General features: G+C 42.3%; 1 protein-coding gene across 2 annotated transcripts in view; it reads left to right on the top strand.

Annotated features, from left to right (window-relative positions):
* Positions 1-18,914, top strand: part of TANGO6 (transport and golgi organization 6 homolog) — a 243,566-nt gene that overhangs the window by 173,298 nt on the left and 51,354 nt on the right. For both annotated transcript variants that reach the window (XM_085888467.1, XM_085888468.1), the window contains exon 6: positions 18,497-18,648. In XM_085888467.1, coding sequence (XP_085744593.1) covers positions 18,497-18,648 — 152 coding nt within the window. The remainder of the gene's footprint in view (positions 1-18,496; positions 18,649-18,914) is intronic.

Raw genomic sequence — 18,914 nt, 5'->3', positions numbered from 1 at the left:
TCCTGCTTACAGGGGAATTTGTGCATTGCGTTCCTCCAAGCCCATCCCTCGGTGTACTGCAGTTCGAGTGGAGGGTGGTGGGCTCGTGACAGAGGGGTCCTAAGTGAAGGTCTGCTGTGCCTGTTACTTTGAGTGGCTGTACCAGTCTGATCCACCAGCTGTTGAGTTGGATGTCAAGGGTGTTACTATCCCTATTGCTGACCCTCCAATAAACTGTGATCCACTTTTGTTTGTGGAAACACAAGATGCAGTGAACCAGTTGAAATGGGGTAAAGCTCCTGGGATCTGTGGCATCCATGCTGAACTTCTCAAGGCTGGTGGAAATGCTGTACTCATGTCGTTGCATTCAGTTCTGTGCTCTGCCTGGAACACAGGCATCATCCCAAATGAATGGAGGAAGGGCCTTGTTGTTCCTCTCTGGAAAAGGAAGGGTGATTGCCAGGACGACAACAACTCCCGAGGAGTGACGCTGCTCTCAGTGCTGGGCAAGGTCTTTGCTCAGATAATTCTTGATATGTTTCGCCGCCATCTGCTTGAGCAACAGTGCACAGAGCAGTCAGCTTTACACCAAAGAAGTGAATCATTAATCGTATTTCTCTTTGGGTCCTCACCAAATGCAGATGAGAGTTTCGTCAGGGGCTGCTTGCAGCCTATGTTGATCTCTTCAAAGCATTCGATTCAGTGAATCGGGATGCCCTTTCAAGGTTTCTTGGTCTTTGTGGGGTGCCACCAAAACGGATCAATCTGATGTCTGAACTTTACCTTGGAACTGAGAGTGGTGATACCATCTTAAACTTATTTCCAGTTGTTACTGGAGTTCGTGAGGGGAATGTACTTGTTCCCACACTTTTCAGAGCTTTTTATGGACTTGATTCTGGGGAGGATGTTGGAGAGATCAAGCTGCGGTGCATCGTTTGGGAATGTCAAGATCTCTGACCTTCATTTCGCAAATGATGCAGTCATCTCTGCAGAGATGCTGGATATCCTTTTGGGGGCCCTCGAGGTGCTGAATGAGGAGTTGGAGTTGCCGTGATTCTGAGTTTCCTGGTTCAAAACTAAGACCCATGGTTTCTATGACATCTTGAATGCAACTATATTGCCTGTACCTATATGTGTTGAGGATGGTGAAGTCATGGAGAGATTCACTTACCTTGGCAGTGATATTCAGGTCTTTGCTGGCTGTGAACCGGAGGTCACTCGACGTCTGGGTCTGGCCTGGTGAGTCATGGATTCACTGGATCATGGGATGTGGCACTCTCAGTACCTGTACAGGAGGATGAAAGTCCAAGTCTTCAGGTCCTTGGTGCTTCCAGTCTTGCTCTACGGATGTGGGACTTGGACTCTGACCAGGGATCTGACACAGAGCCTTAATTCCTTTGGTACCATGTCTCTTTGGAGAATCCTTGGCTATCGCTGGTCAGACTATGTGTCCAACGAGCGGTTGCTGAGAGAGACTGAAATGCAATTTGTTACCTGCATAATTTGTGAGCGTCGGCTGCGGCTATATGGACATGTGGCTCGTTTTGCTGACGCTGATCCTGCTCACCAAATTCTCTCAGCGAGGGAGCCTCGTAAGTGGAGGAGGCCAATAGGCTGACCATGTGTCTCGTGGTTGCAGAAGGTTGATGAGCATCTCAAGGAGATTGGGATGGGCCAGGTATCTGCCTGGGGGATGGCCAGACGGAGGCCCCTGGAGTACCAGCGGAAAGTGGACGCAGTGATGCGCTGCTCCAGTACATGCTCCCATATCTGACCTGACCAGAGGAACTGCCATGGACCGATAACATTATCTCCCTTGTCCCCATTGTTCCAATTCCCCAACTTTTGTGGTGTTGCCATTTGCGGATTTTTTCATGAACCAGGAACTGCTGCAAACCGATAACGCTATCCCTCTTGTCTCCATTGTAGCAATGACAAAATGCTCACAGATTTTTCCCCCACACTCACGGATTTTCCCCTCACACTCACGGATTTTTCCCCCACATTTGCAGATTTTTGCCCCACACTCGTGGATTTTTCCCCCACACTCACGGATTTTCCCCCACACTCGCGGATTTTCCCCCCTCAGTTACAAATTATATTTTCGGACTGAATCCCACGCGAATGTCGGGGTCCTGGCGTGTGTGTGTGTGTGTGTGTGTGTGTGTGTGTGTGTGTGTGTGTGTGTGTGTGTGTGTGTGTGTGTGTGTGTGTGTGTGTGTGTGTGTGTGTGTGTGTGTGTGTGTGTGTGTGTGTGTACAGTAGACTAGGCATAAGTCGGCAGCATGTAACTCGTCACTTCGCCTAAGTCGGCAGCGTCAAAAAGTCCCGAATTTATCTCATGTTAAATCCCTTTGAATAAAGGGTCATCCCTCTGTAAGTCGTCATCTCTAAGTCGTCACTTCGTCTTCGTCGTCAGATGTTGTCCATTCCCACGTCATGGAAACTCAAGTAAATTACCACTCCTAACTCGTCACACGGAACTGCTGCCTCGTGAGAAGCCGGATTTCATGGAATCGTGATGCTCGCTCATTGGTGTACACCGCCAATGATAGGCTATTCATAACTGCGTACACACGTTGATCGCACTGCAGGCAGGACAATGGCGACTAAGCGTAAGCTTACAACTAAAACCTACCAAGAAAAATACGACATTATCCAGTTTTGCGAGGCAAATCCACTGATGAAGAAAACAGCCATAACTGAGAAGTTGGACATCAAACGGCAGACATTGAACGATATCTCGAAGAATAAGGGCAAGATATTTGGACAAGTGGAGAAGATCGCGAGGCCGGTGGTAAGTGTGAAACGTGTGTTCTTTGAAGATGTGCTCATCATCTGGTTTCGGCAAATGTCGGCTCAGCCAAATATTCGGTTGGACGGTGAAATGTTGCTGCTGAAGGCACGTAAATTCGCTGCGGACCTCGGGCATGATGATACCGAGACCTTGCCGATGCGCTGGATAGACAGATTCAAAGTGAGGTGGAGAATCGGCAAGGTCAAGAAGTGCGGCGAATCAGGCAGCGTGGATTCGGCAGTGGTGCACGACTGGAAGGATGGCAAATTGAAAGACATCTTGGAAAGGTATCAGCCTCGGGACGTGTACAATGCCGATGAGACTGGGCTTTTCTGGCAGATACTGCCAGAAAAGTTTCTGGGGTTCGTTGGTCAATCCCATCATGGTGATAAGCAGGCGAAGTTGTTGTCTTACAGTTGGTCATTATCTTTACTTTTGATAAACTGATTCATGAATTCCATCTTTGCTTGATCACTTTCCAACTCACCAATGAACCCCCACCTATGCCCCGAGGATTGTGTTTTCCTTTTGGTACAATAGCCGGCTCTCACACATACGTGTCCAGGCCACGCACGACTTCATCCTTCACCCCACAGTCGTCATGAATGTTCGTATACGCGGAAGTCTTCACATTTCTAAGTCATCACTTTTTTCTCGGTCCCGATGGTGACGACTTACGCCTCGTCTAATGTATATATATATATACATGTATATATATATGTATATATATATATATATATATATATATATATATATATATATATATATATACATGTATATATATATATATATATATATATATATATATATATATATATATATATATATATATATATATATATATATATATATATATACGCCGGTGCGCGGCCGTCCGACAATGACGTCACGGGCCGTGCCGGTTACATAGCAGCGAATGTCATGGCAAGCAAAGAGGGAGGTAAACTTGATTTTAATTTGGATTTTAATTAACTCTGTGTGTGGAAGTGTGGTTGTCGCGAGAACGCGAGAGCGAAGGAACGGCCTCTATGGTTGTCGTTTCTGGCTCGCGGTTTGAAAGTTTTTTTGCACGTACGGGCACGCATAAACGGGCACGTGAGAACGAAGGAACGGCCTTTGTGGTTGTTGTTTCTGGCACACGGTTTGAAAGTTTTCTTTTTTGTTTTGTTTGCACGTACGGCCACACACGTACGGGCATGCACCTCCTGGCATGCACTAGTTTATGTATATGTATATATATATATATATATATATATATATATATATATATATATATATATATATATGTATATGTATATGTATATATATATGTATATGTATATATATATGTATATGTATATGTATATATATATGTATATGTATATATATGTATATGTATATATATATATATATATATATATATATATATATATATATATATATATATATATATATATATATATATATATATATATATATATATATATATATATATATATATATATATATATATATATATATATATATATATATATATATATATATATATATATATATATATATATATATATATATATATATATATATATATATATATATATATATATATATATATGAGAAAGCCATTTTCGTCTGTCACACCTATAATGCCAAACTTTTGAGATACAGAACTGTTTTTTCAAACTGTCTATGCAATCCACATTTTTCTGATCTCTTTAATGCAAACCATTCTAACTGCTGATGGTTGAAAAAAAACACCTTTTTATCCAGGATTTTCTGCCTCCGTTAGACAAATGACCTTATCTTATAAAGATCTTGACACTGTCTTTACTACGACAAGTTGTGAATGTTTCCATGTCTGGAAAGGAACCGTAGACAGGTCGCAACTCTGTCACAAGGCATTCCAAGTTTGGACAGAAATTGCAGATTGGCTGAGGTACTGATACACCATTGCTTAGTCTTTACAAAAGGCATAGTGGGATCTCCTATTTGAGCCGATCTCCTTCCTCAACCGGCAAATGCAAGCCGATATGGCACCCATCTTGATATCCTTCCAAAGGATGGCGTACTCATGCATGTAATGCACTGCCTGCGAAGGACCAAGGCAACACTGTATTGTTGAGTTTGGAATCAAACCCAGACTAGATAGCTGAAAGATGGGCACTATATTTTGTGCTTTCCTGTCAGCCCTGTTACTCATTATTCTTCTCTTCTATATGAAATATAATCGATGTCATCAAAGTAAAATGGAAAATATTTTATGCCGTACTCAGTGCTTTACATTAGTTTGTTATTGTTTTCACTGCAGATTATTGACTGATAGTTTTGATGTAATCGACACCATATTGCATCGACGGTCCCATTTCGCATCCCATTGACCTAAGTCAGCACTGTTGGCTGACCCATTATATTTTTTCACGCTCAAGCCTATATGGCAGCATGAGTTGAGGAAAATCTGGCTGAAGATCAGGGTGCAAAAGCTGTTCACTCTCCAATGAATTTCTTCCTTGTGATGTCATGTGACTAAGGAAACGGCACCATGCTCTTCCTCACCACCAGGTTCTCATCATCGATTGGGGTTGTGGTTTGCGGGTGCTGGATTGGGTTGAGGGAGACCTCACGTAAATCTTATATCATTTTCAAACCTCCTTTTCCAGTTCTCTAATCACCCGTAAAGAACCCCTGCATCTCAAAGAACCTACTTGCGAGTTACTTTTGCACCAAATTGTCCAGCCAATCTCTCTTTTCAAGGCATGACTGCTTTCCATTGCACTGAGCAGCGTTATGCCGCAGGCGCTAAACTGTTTAATGCTTTGCAGGACAGCACCAGAGCCAAGCTCAGGCCGCATGTTTAGACAGCCTCCAGCAACGAGGTTACGGCTGTGCCTGAGACGTTTCTGAGGAGACGTTCATTTCAGATTGAAACTTGTGATTTGCTTAGAGTAACCCCTTGCCAACGAGGCACATATGCTCTAAAATCCTTAATCCAAGTTTGAGTGCAGGGACCAAAAGAGAATGCTTGATGTTTTTCACAGGACAAGAAAGCAATTAATTTGAAAATCGTCCAAAAAAATTATATCTCTCAGCAGGTAGGCCCTCAGCACAGCATGAAAACCATTGTGTGTTGCTCAGAATGTGCCTTTCACCACACTGTTGCGCAAACACGGGGTTTCAGGCACAGCAGGATGCAGTAGTGCCTTCAGACATTAATTTTAAAAATTATACAAGGGTCCATCATATGCCAATGGCCTTCACATGAGTGAAACATAAAAGGTACCGCGAAGGCTGCTGCTAATTAAATGGATGATTCTGCATCTCTTCTTGCTCTGTAAAATAAAGGGTTGTTCTGTGTGTAACAAGGCCATGGTATTTGCAGACCCTCTTCTCAGTGGTTGTCCCTTTTCATTTTACTTGTAAACTTTGGTGGATACAAAATAAGATCCAATGAGGCAGCAGGAAGCACTTGTAGCAGGAGAGACTCGTAAATTTTTCTTGAATGCCTTTGGCTTGAATCAACTCTTGACTCAGAGGGCTTTGGTCCCTTTGCTTTCTAAAAGACATTGCTGACACAGACTTTTGAGCCGATGGTGATGTCTTGCCAAATGACCAGCACGTAAGCGTTGATGCCATCAGTGTGCAAGTTCTCGTCTCGCTCTAGGCTTTGCTAAACGTGCTCTTGGCAACAGGCCAGGCTTTGAAGTGTCTGCTGGGCCAAGAACACTCTTTGAACCTAGCTGGAAGTGGTGCCACCTCCCCACTCGGTGGGGAGCTCTGGGATTACACGGCCGGCGCGGCAGGGTCACAGAGCTGAGCCGGGGGTCAGCACGTGCTTCCTGCCACAAGGAACGCCCTCCTTGGCCTGAAGCCACTCACAGCCTTTTGGGTTCATCAAGGAAGAAGAAGGAAAAAAAAAGAAAAGCTGGCGCCAATCCCACGCCTCTCGATAAGCCATCCGGCCAGAACTTCTTGCCACATTTACTCTTTAGGTCATGTGCTTTGAGAAGATGACCTCTGAATATTAATATACAATCATGATAATGGCAAATATTCACTTTTGTTTTGGATTTAGTACAACATTTAATCACTTAATCATTACCCTTGCTGAGTTTGGAGAACCACGATGTTCATTCCCCTAATAAAACTGCACTTGTACAAAATACATTTAAATTGCAGGCTGAGTTTCCATGAGTCACTCTTCAGCTTCAATTTCCACACAGAGCAGGAGAGTAAGTTATTGCCTGATAGCTTTCACAATGATGTGAAGAAGTCTTCCAGCATGCTCAAGGATTTGAGTGCTCAACAGTGATGTTCAATGTCCCAAAGCTTGTCCAAGGCAAGACAAGTATGTTTTGGGATGCCTTCTGCTCTGCAAACATGTGGAGCAGGTGAGTGTGCAGCTGCCACTATGCTTCATACGCAATGGGTTTGGCCCATGGTAAAGCACTTCGTAACGTCTGAGAACAGTCATCCGAAAACGTGGCCTCCTTTGCCATTTAATGAAGCTGATGTTCACGACTCAAAAGCCCATCAACTGGGTGGGGGACCTTTTTAGCATAATGCAGAGGCAGGCACGGCAGAATGCATCTGGAATAGATTTGTGAGGGAAAACAGGACTCGTCAGAGACTTTGTATATTAACTGCAGAGTATTACGTTTCGCCAAGTCGGTTGAATGCTGACAGCTGTCCTGCATATGTGATAATGTCCCGCTGTATTCCGACGGTGATACAGGTACGTGATCAGCCGGGTAAAGGCAAAATTTACTGGTTGGTATAAATTTCCGAGGAACACTTCATCCTGATCCTTGCAACGATGGTATATGGCCGAAGGTTGATGCTGAACATGTTGCAGGAAGTAACTTAATTGCTAAACCAATAATCTCACTAATTTTAACACATTCAATCTTTATTGTCATTTCGTATAACTTCACAATGAACTCAGTTTAGTTTTGTGTTTGCAAGATAAAAAAAATATTTTGTCTAGTGTTTCTTTTTCAATATCATTCAAAAGTGCAGGAAGTGAGAGTTAAAGTTGGTGTTTTAGTGTGCCTGTTTTGAAGATATACCTGTGCAATAACTTTCTGCCTGAATTGCTAACATTCTATGCTTGTCGCCTCAAAAAGAAAATATTTGTGCATTTTTAAAACGTGTTTATAGTTGGTGTCATTTTAAGTGGAATACTTGCTCTCACAAGGATATTGGCTCTATCTTGTAATCTAGGTAAGTTATGTCTTTCCATTGTTTTGTTTTGTTTTATCTATGACAAATACTCATTATGAGACGAAGTTAAATGAACCGTGCTAACTTAGCATGTCATGCTGACCAATGTTGGCTTGTTCTTGCAATGGGCCACAGCTAATGAATTGTGCATTTACGTCTCAGTGTCCTGTGGAAGATGTTTTTATGCACATCCTAAGCTTAGCATGAAGAAACAGTGGACTACCTCTTGGCGCCAGGCACAACTGGCCTTGATGACCTGTTTGGTTTTCATGCAGGTGTATTATGTTCAAAGCACATATCTGTGCATCTGTTGGTACTTGCTATATTAGAAAAGGTGCATTGTGCCGTTTTCCGTGAGAAAACCTGTAGACATGAGTTATTGTGAAACATTTTCGATGTGATTTATTATTAACATTTTTTCGACTATTTGGGGAGACAGACGTTGCAGTTGAAAGCACAACGAGTATAATTGGCTAAGCCCTCAATTTATGCATCTGTTTCCATGACACTTTGTGCCATTTGGACCACATAGCGCAGCAATTGTTCAAATGGCACCTCCCCGGATCCCCAATGCATTCGCCTAGCTCTGCCCATTCGGTCTGAGGAACACTTCAAAGTGGTCTTGTTCATTCTAACAAGCTGCACATTTCCTCTGGCAATACTACACCGCTTTTGTAGCGTTCCGAGACAAGGCGGTCCTTTCTTGGGAAAGGGATATGGCGACCCTGACAGGTCTGAAGGTGGGAGGGAAAGGATGGCAGTACCAGTGCTTACTGCTGGTGGGAAAGGCCGTATGATTTCCGATCTGGAAGCATTATTGCTGAGGTTCCGGACAGCTCGCTGTGTGAGGCTTCGTCCGTCTGGTCTCTCCATTTATCAGACGAGGCAGAATTCATGCAATTAGGTCATACTCAAAACACCTAGCTTACGTTCTGTCCCACTTCACACCCTCCCCCTTCCATTTCCTCTATTTGTCATTCAATTCAACAATTAAATCTTCCCATTGTGTCATTGAATAAATAATAAAAACATGATCATAAAGACTAGAAATCATTATTTTGCAGAGTAAAATTTAAATTTTGAATCTCTTAGTTGTACTGTAAGTTGAGCACATAATGTGAGTATACTGTTCATCAAACACAGATGCATCATCACTCTTTAATTTTGGGCTTTAAACCCGAGCCAGCTCAAATTATTGTTCATACCCTTTTGGGACAGTCTTTCACTGAACCCTTCTTCTTTGCTTCATTGTATGGCAGATGTGGTCACTTTTTTAATACCACTGGAATATGAGAGACCACACGATGTGACTGCAGACACCAGCTGCATACAATGAGCCATCTTATAAATTAGTGCCCATTTAGATTTGTCGGTGGCATTTCAGACTTTGCATGAATCCACTCTTGGAATTACCAGTCTTACCATTCTCGCCATGGATATTTCAATGTTGCTAATGACTAAAGTTTAAAAAAAGTAAACACTAAAGTAAAAGTTGCTCTTTCAGAAACACTTTATGTGGCCTTCATTGTTTTTGTTCTTGTAAACTGCAAGTGTTAATTAACATAAATATGCATGTTTTCGAGTAATTTTGCTTTGCTATTTGGATTAATTCATATATATCTGGCTATATATTATTGTTTATAATCCTTTCATAAATACACCATGACATTTGGTTATTAGTGAAGATGTATGATTTATGAATGTTTGGATCCACATCAGCGAGCACTGAACTGAACTGACTGAACTGAAATTGGTTTTTGAATCTCAAATTATTGATTTTAAGCCATCAATCCACTAAGCAACCCAGAGTATTTATTTGTTTTTGGAAATGTTACTCACATGTGCCTGTAAAGCGACATAAATAAATAAATAAGGTTATGGAAAAACTTTATAATCTCATACGGAGAGGATATATACAGATAACTAGTGGCCAGTCGTGAACATTTTCCTACCCTGGACAGGTCACTGTAACCTTTAAAGGCTGCTGCGAAAAAGTGCTCTACTATGGCAGGAATTCCCAATTTGCACTTGCCTTCTCTTTTCAAAAGGTACCGTTGGATTTATTTTAGCATCCATGAGCAAATGCCATCACAGTGGACAGTCGGCTAAACATCTCTTCCAAAGGATGGCATACTCATTGATGCATCATCCGACAGGCAAAGTACCAGAATTACAGTTAATATTTAGGACAGCAATCAAACGCAGACAAGATAGATAGTATGATGAGTATGCTACTTCTTAGGTATCCTGTCATCCCATTACTAACCTTCAATGCTTTTGATGACGCTCGTATTTTGAACGGCTCAGTGGTGGAGTTGGTAAAGCCCTGTTGCATTGCCCTTTCTGGTGTGAGTGAGGCGGCCTGTCCAGAATTGTAGATTCTTCGGTACAGAAATGTTCACAACTTGTTGTGCGCACCCCCATTTATATGCCAAGATTAAGGGCTTCCACTACCACCACACTCGTATCTGCAGAATATTACCAAAATGCACTGGTGGTTGCATTGCAATTGATGACTTAAAGGATAAGTAGTGGGATAAATAAGATACCTGTCACTGGTGTTTGGGTTATTTTAGAGTGGCTTTTTCTTTTGCAGCTCCTTATCCCGTCCCCCACGCTGCGGAAGATGGGGTTTTGCAATCACTTCTATGTGTCTGTCCGTGTCGTATCTTTTTTTTTTTGCTAATTGAGATTTTTTCATCAAATTTTCAAAAATGCTTTATTATGAGATGGTGGAGAACATAAATGAATAAATTGAACAACTTTTTTTTTTTAAACTGTAGTTTTCATCAAGCTTAGTTTGAGTACAATGAGGACGTGGATGGGCTTTGCATTTTGAGATGCTTTCCAGTTCCCTCTTGTTTTTTTCATTTTCTTTATAATTGTCAATGTTTCTTCTGCAGTTTGATTTTTTTTTTCATTCTTTCACTTCTCTTTTATTACAGGAAATAATTACTGTAATCCGTGGGTTCATAGAATCCATCATTGCTCCTGACATTATGTAATCTCTTTAAACAACCTGATCTCTGGCCATCATTTTGGATTCTGTCCCAGTCGCCAACACCTGGCCACGCTGCAGCTTCTCGCTCAGCAATGGTTGTAAGCTCTAAATCTCAGACAGGTCCGGACCATCTCTTTGGACATATCTCGGACATTCAGCACAGTCTGGCATGCTGCTCTGCTCTGTTCTGCCAGGCTTGCTGCCTGCAACATACAAGGCCGCCTTGATACCAGGGCTTTCTGACTCGATCCGTTCGCTTGGTCAACACGCTGCTGTCAATGGACTCCTCGCCTATCCCAGTAGAGCTTGGAATACCTCTCGTCCTGTTCCTCATCTATATAGACGACCTCTCAGATGCTTTGGAAAACCCTCTTTTCCTTTTTTCAGTTGACTCCGTATTATGTCATACAGTACATCTCGCCCTCGCTCTGCATGGGGGTTGCATTCTCAGAAAACATAGTGCAAAGTTAATCCATGCAGAGCGAGTACTAATTCAATGGGAAAGGGGGGGGGTTACGTTTCAGTCCCCTCCGAGAACCGATATCAACACCCATCAGGTCTCCCCATTTCACCAATAAAGACAGAAAATTTGGACAAACATACGTCATTATATCATTGCAGCAAATCCGTTTTTTTTATTCAAATGCATCTTATAAGTCACACAGCTTGTTTAAATATTACCTCCACCACCGAAGGTGAAGGAGGTTATGTTTTCACCCCTCTCTGTTTGTCTGTCTGTTTGTGTGCAGGATATCTCAAGAAGTTGTGACCAGATCCGGATGAAATTTTGTGCACAGGTTCGGTGTGTGACAAGGACAAACTGGTTAGATTTTGGTGAAGATCCGGATCTGGATTTGACTACTAGAATTTTTTAAGTGATTCTTCGCCATTGAGAGATGGGGCCAAAAACGATATATAGCACGATATCTCAAAAAGTTGTGGACGGATTCGGACGAAAGTTGGTGGACATGTTGGGTGTGTGACAAGGAAGAATTGATTCAGTTTTGGTGAAGATCCGAATCCAGATCTGGATACGAGAATTATTTAATTTTTTAAGTAATTATTCGCCATTGAGAGATGGGGCCAAAAACGATATAGTACTGTATAGCATGATATTTCAAAAATGTAATGGGCCCGATATGTTCTCGTGGATCAGGCATTACGTGGCGGAGACGTGCGCTTGACCGAGTGCCCTTGTAGTTTTAACATGTTTGATCTTTGTAAAGTGAGATTGATATGTAATCTGACCTTTAAATGTCACATGGAAGCATGTGACACATTTTAAAATTTTAAATCCGTTTAAATGTCACATTTTTTTGTTGTCAGTCGCTGGAAGAGGTTCAGCATTTTGAATTCCTAGACCTCTCCATCAGCCACATCTTCTCCTGGCTAAGCACATTGCAAAGCTAGCCTCCAAAGCCAGCCGCAGACTGGAAGTTGTTTGTTTCAGAAGAATCGAACTACTCGCAGCCTAAATAGCCTTTGTTCTTCGATAAGTGAAACACTGTTTTCCTGTATTGGATGGTACCTCTGCTTCACATCGATCTCTCATGGATTCTATAGAATCTAAAGTTTTCAACATTATTGGCATCTCTCGCAACAAGGCCGAAATGCAAAACCTGTTGCTTACAAATTACAGACAGGTTACTCTTCTCAGTTTTTTTTTACTGCCTTTCCTCCTGTCTTGCCCCCTCTACTCTCTCATCCATTCAACCCTCCCAAACCAAGATGCATGTGTTCTTCCAGTCCCCTCCTCCTGGTTCAACTCATGAAATCTGCTCTTACTGCCCACTTCACTCTCTTGTTCCTCTTTTCTCCCATTTTTGGAAGTGCTTTCCAGAAGCAGTCCAATCTCCTGGTGCTAGGAAAACCTTCACGTAGTGGCCCCGTTCAACATGAGAGTTGGACCTACCCCTTACACTCTTCCATCACCAACTAATCTTGTCTCAGCTAGATTGCGAAGAGCTGACTTCTCTCCCTTCTAAATTTCCCACATGTGCCTTGTTTACGGATACTCCTTTGAATGATAATTGGACTGATCTACACAGACATCGACCCTTGAACCGCCCACAGACCATGAATAGCAATATGAAACTTCTTACATCATCAAATGAGATACACAGCATTAGATGTTCTCACCCTTCGTCTGGATGGCACAATTCCTCATCCTTCCCGAGGACTCTCTCACTTGAGTATTTATCGAGCCGGTCATCAGGGGGCGAGTTTCCTAGATCCAGGTGAGACACTGAGAGAGGGGTATTGTTACCTCTGATCTGGCAGAACTGATGGTATCCACTGGGCAGAAGTAGTCCTAGCTCAATATGACCAGACAATATGGAAGGCCCTCACCTGATGGAATCCTTTGTCACCTTGCTTGTTATCAGCCGGATTCCAATATCATCATGGACAAATGACTGACCTCGTTTGCTACGCATCCACCTAACTGGATGATGAAGCTAAAAAGGACAACCTCCTATAACGTGTTTATATCCAAACTTTCTCAAACAAATTGACATGATCTCATAGTTGTACCATCCCATTTTTTTAATGCTACTATTCACTATTGGGTCACACCGGCACTGTAAATTACATCTCTGGAACCCACCTACTTGACTTGTGTGTATTTCATGTTCTTCACCTCAGCAGCTCTTGATTTCCAAGAATATTGATCGAATAGTACACCTGGTCGGATGTCAGATTCACCCATAAGACCAATGACCATGTCCTAATATTGTGCTGCTGGTTCTCAAGTACGCATCTTGTGGGATTTACAGAATTGCTGAGATTGGTTATTCTGACCATTGTCTCCTGTTATATTTTCTCCTTCTTCACCTCAAAGCAAGACCTGAGGTACCTGTTGTCACCTCAATGTTGTTGCTCTGTCAGATCTCCTGACTGCCCACAAATCTATGGTTGATGTACCAACTGTTTCACCCTGTTCAGCCTCTCCGAGGACCCCAATAGCACATGGACCGACATCAAGAGGGGCGTATCTGCCTCTGCCAAAAGGACACTTTGAAAACCCTGCTGTGCCAGGAGATTATCTGTGGAAACTACTCAGAATTTGTGGTATTGCATGTAACCTTCTCAAACTTGTCAGATTATTATACACAGATACTAATAGTTTTGTGCTATTTTGAAGGGAGTTTTCAGAAGAATTTGTCATACAGTCAACAGTGTGCCAGGATTGCGTCCTTGCACCTGAGTTGTTTCACACTGTCATTGACCAGTTGATGTGCCGTCTTCTGGCTCATACTGATTGTGCCTTTGACCTTGGCTGGCGAAGGTGCACCGATCTCGAATATGCAGATGACGTAATCTTGCACACTGCCCACTCACCCTGAAAAATCGCATCCTTGTCCTGCAATAAGTTAGCCATATAGGGATCACATCAACTGGCACAAGATCAAGGTAATGGCGATAACACCAAACCTCCCAACTTCGTAAACTCCAGCGAAGTAGTTGAATTTGTCAATAAGTTTACTTACCTAGGATCGGTCATTGACAAATCCGGACCGTCATCCCATGACATCACTTATCGTATTACTAAAGCAGTCATAGCACTAAACCGTCTCTTCAGACCGCTTTTCAATATGCGGCAAATCCAAAATCACTAAGCTGAAGATGTATTCAGCATTGATTTATTTTCTGTGTTATACGGATCCGAGACCTGGACCACAACTGCAGCAAATTTCCGCAGGCTTGATGCCTTTGACATGCGATGTCTCCAACACATTGAGATCGTGCAATGGTTCCGCCATATTGCGAATCATCACATCCATCAAATAACACATCAACCTCTTGCCTCATCTCTCCTCTGCCAGTGCTGTGCAACGGTACGGACATCTCCATTATATGCCACTTCATCTGCCATCTCACCAAACTCTTCAACGTCAATCCCCCCAAACCGGATGGTGTGGACCCTTGAGTCGATCCAACCAATGTGGCTCGACTGAATTAAACATAATTTACAGATAGCGAACATCGGCCCCATTCTGGCCGCTTACCTCATGAGAGACAGAAGATAGAGTCAGATCATCCATGCAGTGCTAAAGCTGGATCCCCAGCAAGGCCCTTAAGTCAACAAAGTCACGTGAAGTCCAATCCTCCCTTTCTCTCCAGGCCTTTAAACAAGTGGTGGTACCACCATCTCATGTCATCCCCCATTCCCTGCCCATCACTAACTCTACCGATCCAAACCCTCTTAGTTGTAATTTTACATGCTTCCTTCCTCTCTTTCCTCTTTACCTGATCGTTCATTGCATTGCTTGTATCCATCTGTGGCCCCACTGTCAGTGCATTTCCTTTTTGCGGTGTCACCTCACTCTTCCATAAGCCTCATCATATTTCAGACGACACAAGCATCAGGATCAGTGGGAGAAAGAGTTCAATGTTTATGAATGGGACGAAGACCATAAAGTTCACAATGCATATTTACTATACGCAGATGATGAAGCAAAGATATCGGGAAATATTGAAATGGGATCGAATAAGTACTTCGAAGTAGAAGTACCAGAAGATAACGATGCAGTGAAGTATGAAGTTCACGTTTTGCTTTGTTTTTAATTTTGATGTTTGGATTTTGACTCTTTTTTTATTTCTTTTTTTTTTCATTTTGTTCTCCTTGAAAAAGTCCCGAATGTATGTTGGATTGCATGGCCTCTTAATTTGTATGATTTTGCTCGTCTTTCATTGTTTTATGACAGCTATCATTCATTCATGCTGGCACCATGCTCTTGGGTTATAACAATTGTAAGTGGGGTTTAACCTGCAAAGTCACGTTCAAACACCTTGATGTTCGCCCACCCAGTGTGGTTGTTTAACATGCCGCCCGCAGTGTTGTCGACAGAGTGGTTCCGCTTACAAGGTGCAAGAATAGAAAGCAAAATTCCATCACAGCGGGCCTCTCTTTGACTGTAGCAGCGGCTCAGTCTAGACCGTGGCACGGCGGAAAGCAGTTCTTATTGATTTATACCAAGGGAATTATTCCAGACTCGGAAGCATTTTCAGAATATGCAGAGAACACAGCTTACAGTCATCTAAAAGCAACGGATAGCTCACAAAGGCAAAGGTGAAAGAAAGTAAGTTGTAACTGGTACCTTCGCAGTTGCTCAGGGGCTACAACTTGACCTGTTTCGAATGGAGCTCTCCCTTGAGATGTCCATTTTGTGTTCAGCTGTGATGAATGCTCCTGGCGAGAGAGTCAATAAACGCACCAAGGTGGCTCCACCACACTATGAAGCTCCAGCCAAGAGAGAATAATAAACTTGATGGGGTAAACCCCTTGTCAAAATTGTGTGGCAGAGTAAAGCAATGCTGGGGTAAATTTGAATATAGTGAAGGAAAACCAATTGTGTGTTGATGTTTTTAGATGACTTATCTCTCTATGCTTTCCCCAAACTCATTAAGTCAGCGAGACAGTTCATGCTAAGGCATATGGCGTGCACAAGGGTGGAGTTTTCATTTAGCTCAGAAGAAAAGTTAATTTACAATAAGCAGGAGCAGGGGTGGGGCTGGGGGTGGGAGTTCCTTTCCGACTTATTCTGGCAGCCACTACGACGGGTACACCACCTGCTCGGAGAATAGTCTTGGCCTGTTTCCCTCTTTGGTCATGATGCCAATAAGGGAAGACCTGAGGAATCGTTTTAAATTTTTTTTGTGTTCAAGCCAACTTTCAGTGTGTAAATGCACCTTGCGCAGTGTCTCCTCTCAAAGCTGTTACTCCTGAGTTTATGAGCTACCTACATATTACGGACACAAAACGGCCAGAATGTAACTCACTTTCCCTCACCCACCCTCTTTCCCCTGAACCCAAGCCCTCCTAGAACCAGCATCGATCACTCTTACCTTTCCTTTTACTACTCATTCTCTTCTATTCCCTTCCTTTTCTCATATTGATTTAGCAATTCACACACTGATATTACCAAAGGATGTAATATGTAGATATCCGGTTGTTTCATTGAATTCATCGATAGCATAGATGATACCGTAGTACATTGATGTGCTCACCCTGTTGCAGGGCTGTTAAAAGTTCACTCTTCCTTTATTCCCAATATTCCGTTTGTTAATGTTGGGCGTTAACTCTTCGTTAATTTGTATCTTTATATTTGTGGTTTTGTTGTTATTTAACTCATTTATTCCCACTTTTGCATTGGTTTTGGTTGTTGTTCCCTGAATAAACGAACCAATGTGATCGAAGATAATGGATTGTGCATCACACTAGATGTCATCAACTTATTTTGCATGCTCGGCTTGCAATGGACACAAAACGAAGGACTTCTTCTGTTTTTTTCTTCCCCTGAAAAGGGTTTTCGTTTTCTTGTTTCAACAAAATCAAGATTGCGTAGATAAACCGTATAAGGCAAGGATATGCAGGAAGGAGTTTCTGTGCAGTGGGATTGAGAGTGAGGACCTCAGGCCTGAAGGTGCTGAGGGAAATAAGAAATTTAAGTGATTCTAAAGAAAGGAGTGGAATTTCATTTGTGCACTTGGATTGAAAAATTTCCGGTAATTGTTGGGGAGGGAATTTTAGAAGTTGACGTACATGGAGTTGTCTGTACGACGGAGAGACCGTGACTGTGAGTAGTAAAGTAAATCATATGATGTGATTTGTGTATGAGCAGTCTGTATAACTGATGGTGAGAAAGTGACAGACGAAGCAAAAATGGGAAGAGTTCCACAGACAATATATAGATATATATAGGGCTTGGTGGGAGAGACGTCAAGGAAGACAAGTGAGACATTATGTTAGATGTGAAAACTTTTTGTAATATATTTACCATTGTCTCAAGGTCACTATTTATAGTGACAAGATTCTCACATATCTGTTTAATCTTTGACAGTCATCTATTTGCAGAAAATACCCTCAAGGAGTAGAGGGGGTCCAATATGCACTATATTACCAAAAGTATGAGGATAGCACACAAACTTAAACTGAGCCCTCCATATCTGTAAGTGCATATTTTCCTCACAATCCGAAGTAGCGTGTGCACCAAAAAGGTCTTATTGTGGTGCTGTAGACTAGACCGCATTATCGGCTTTGATGTATGCTGCGGTCTCCATTATAAATTGAATCGGGGGCGACAGACAGAATTGAAGAAGTGAATAGAGTAACATGAATTATTGCAGAAACTACAATGTTTAAACATTTGCTTTTTAGTACTTGTGAAGTAGCATCAATATTTTTGTACATAAACATTGCACTCCATCGATGTTTCCTTTGTTCTTCCATTTTGGCCCATCCATATATTACGTATGCAAAAATGGAAGAATCTTTGACTTCCTCGGCTTCCATCCCTCCTTCTCCCCCCCACCACCCCCAAAACCAACCATCAAACATCCCTCATACTCAAAGCTTCAATCATGTTGATTGATTGTTCATCCCTCGTGAATTTATTTGCAGAAACTTTCTGGGGTTATCGTCATTTCACTAGGAATTTTTACTGAAGAAATTATAACAAGAAAATACCGGTACTCTCGTTCAAACAATGTTTTTCTCTTTGTGTGTGTGTCTGTGTGAAAAGGAAGCCTGGTACCACACTATAAAGATCCTCTGATGCATGCCTTCTTGCAAGGTACCAGAGACCCAGAGGCAGCTGTGCGTGCCAGCAGCCTGTCCAACCTTGGCGAACTATGCCAACTCCTCGGTTTCTCTTTGAGCTCTTGCATCCAGGAGGTATGTTTGTTTCTCATTCATTGTATCAATAACGAGATTGTTTATGTTCTCCAAAGACAATATTGAATTGGCTAAAAACCCTTTCTACATTGAGTAGTTAATTGCACGGCAGGTCGGGGGCTTGTATTTTGAATGCTATCGGTTTGTACATCTGTGCGTCTGTACGGATCTTCTACTCGAAAATGCCTGGACGCAGTCATTCTTTTTCATGTTCAGCAAATGTATATAATAACATCTGGGCATGAAGCATGCCAAATTATTTTTGG

This window comes from Eptatretus burgeri, chromosome 7, assembly GCF_056783735.1.
Source record: "Eptatretus burgeri isolate ZD-2024b chromosome 7, Ebu_testis_v1, whole genome shotgun sequence".
Lineage (NCBI taxonomy): Eukaryota > Metazoa > Chordata > Myxini > Myxiniformes > Myxinidae > Eptatretus > Eptatretus burgeri.
This window is presented reverse-complemented; position numbering and strand designations above follow the sequence as displayed.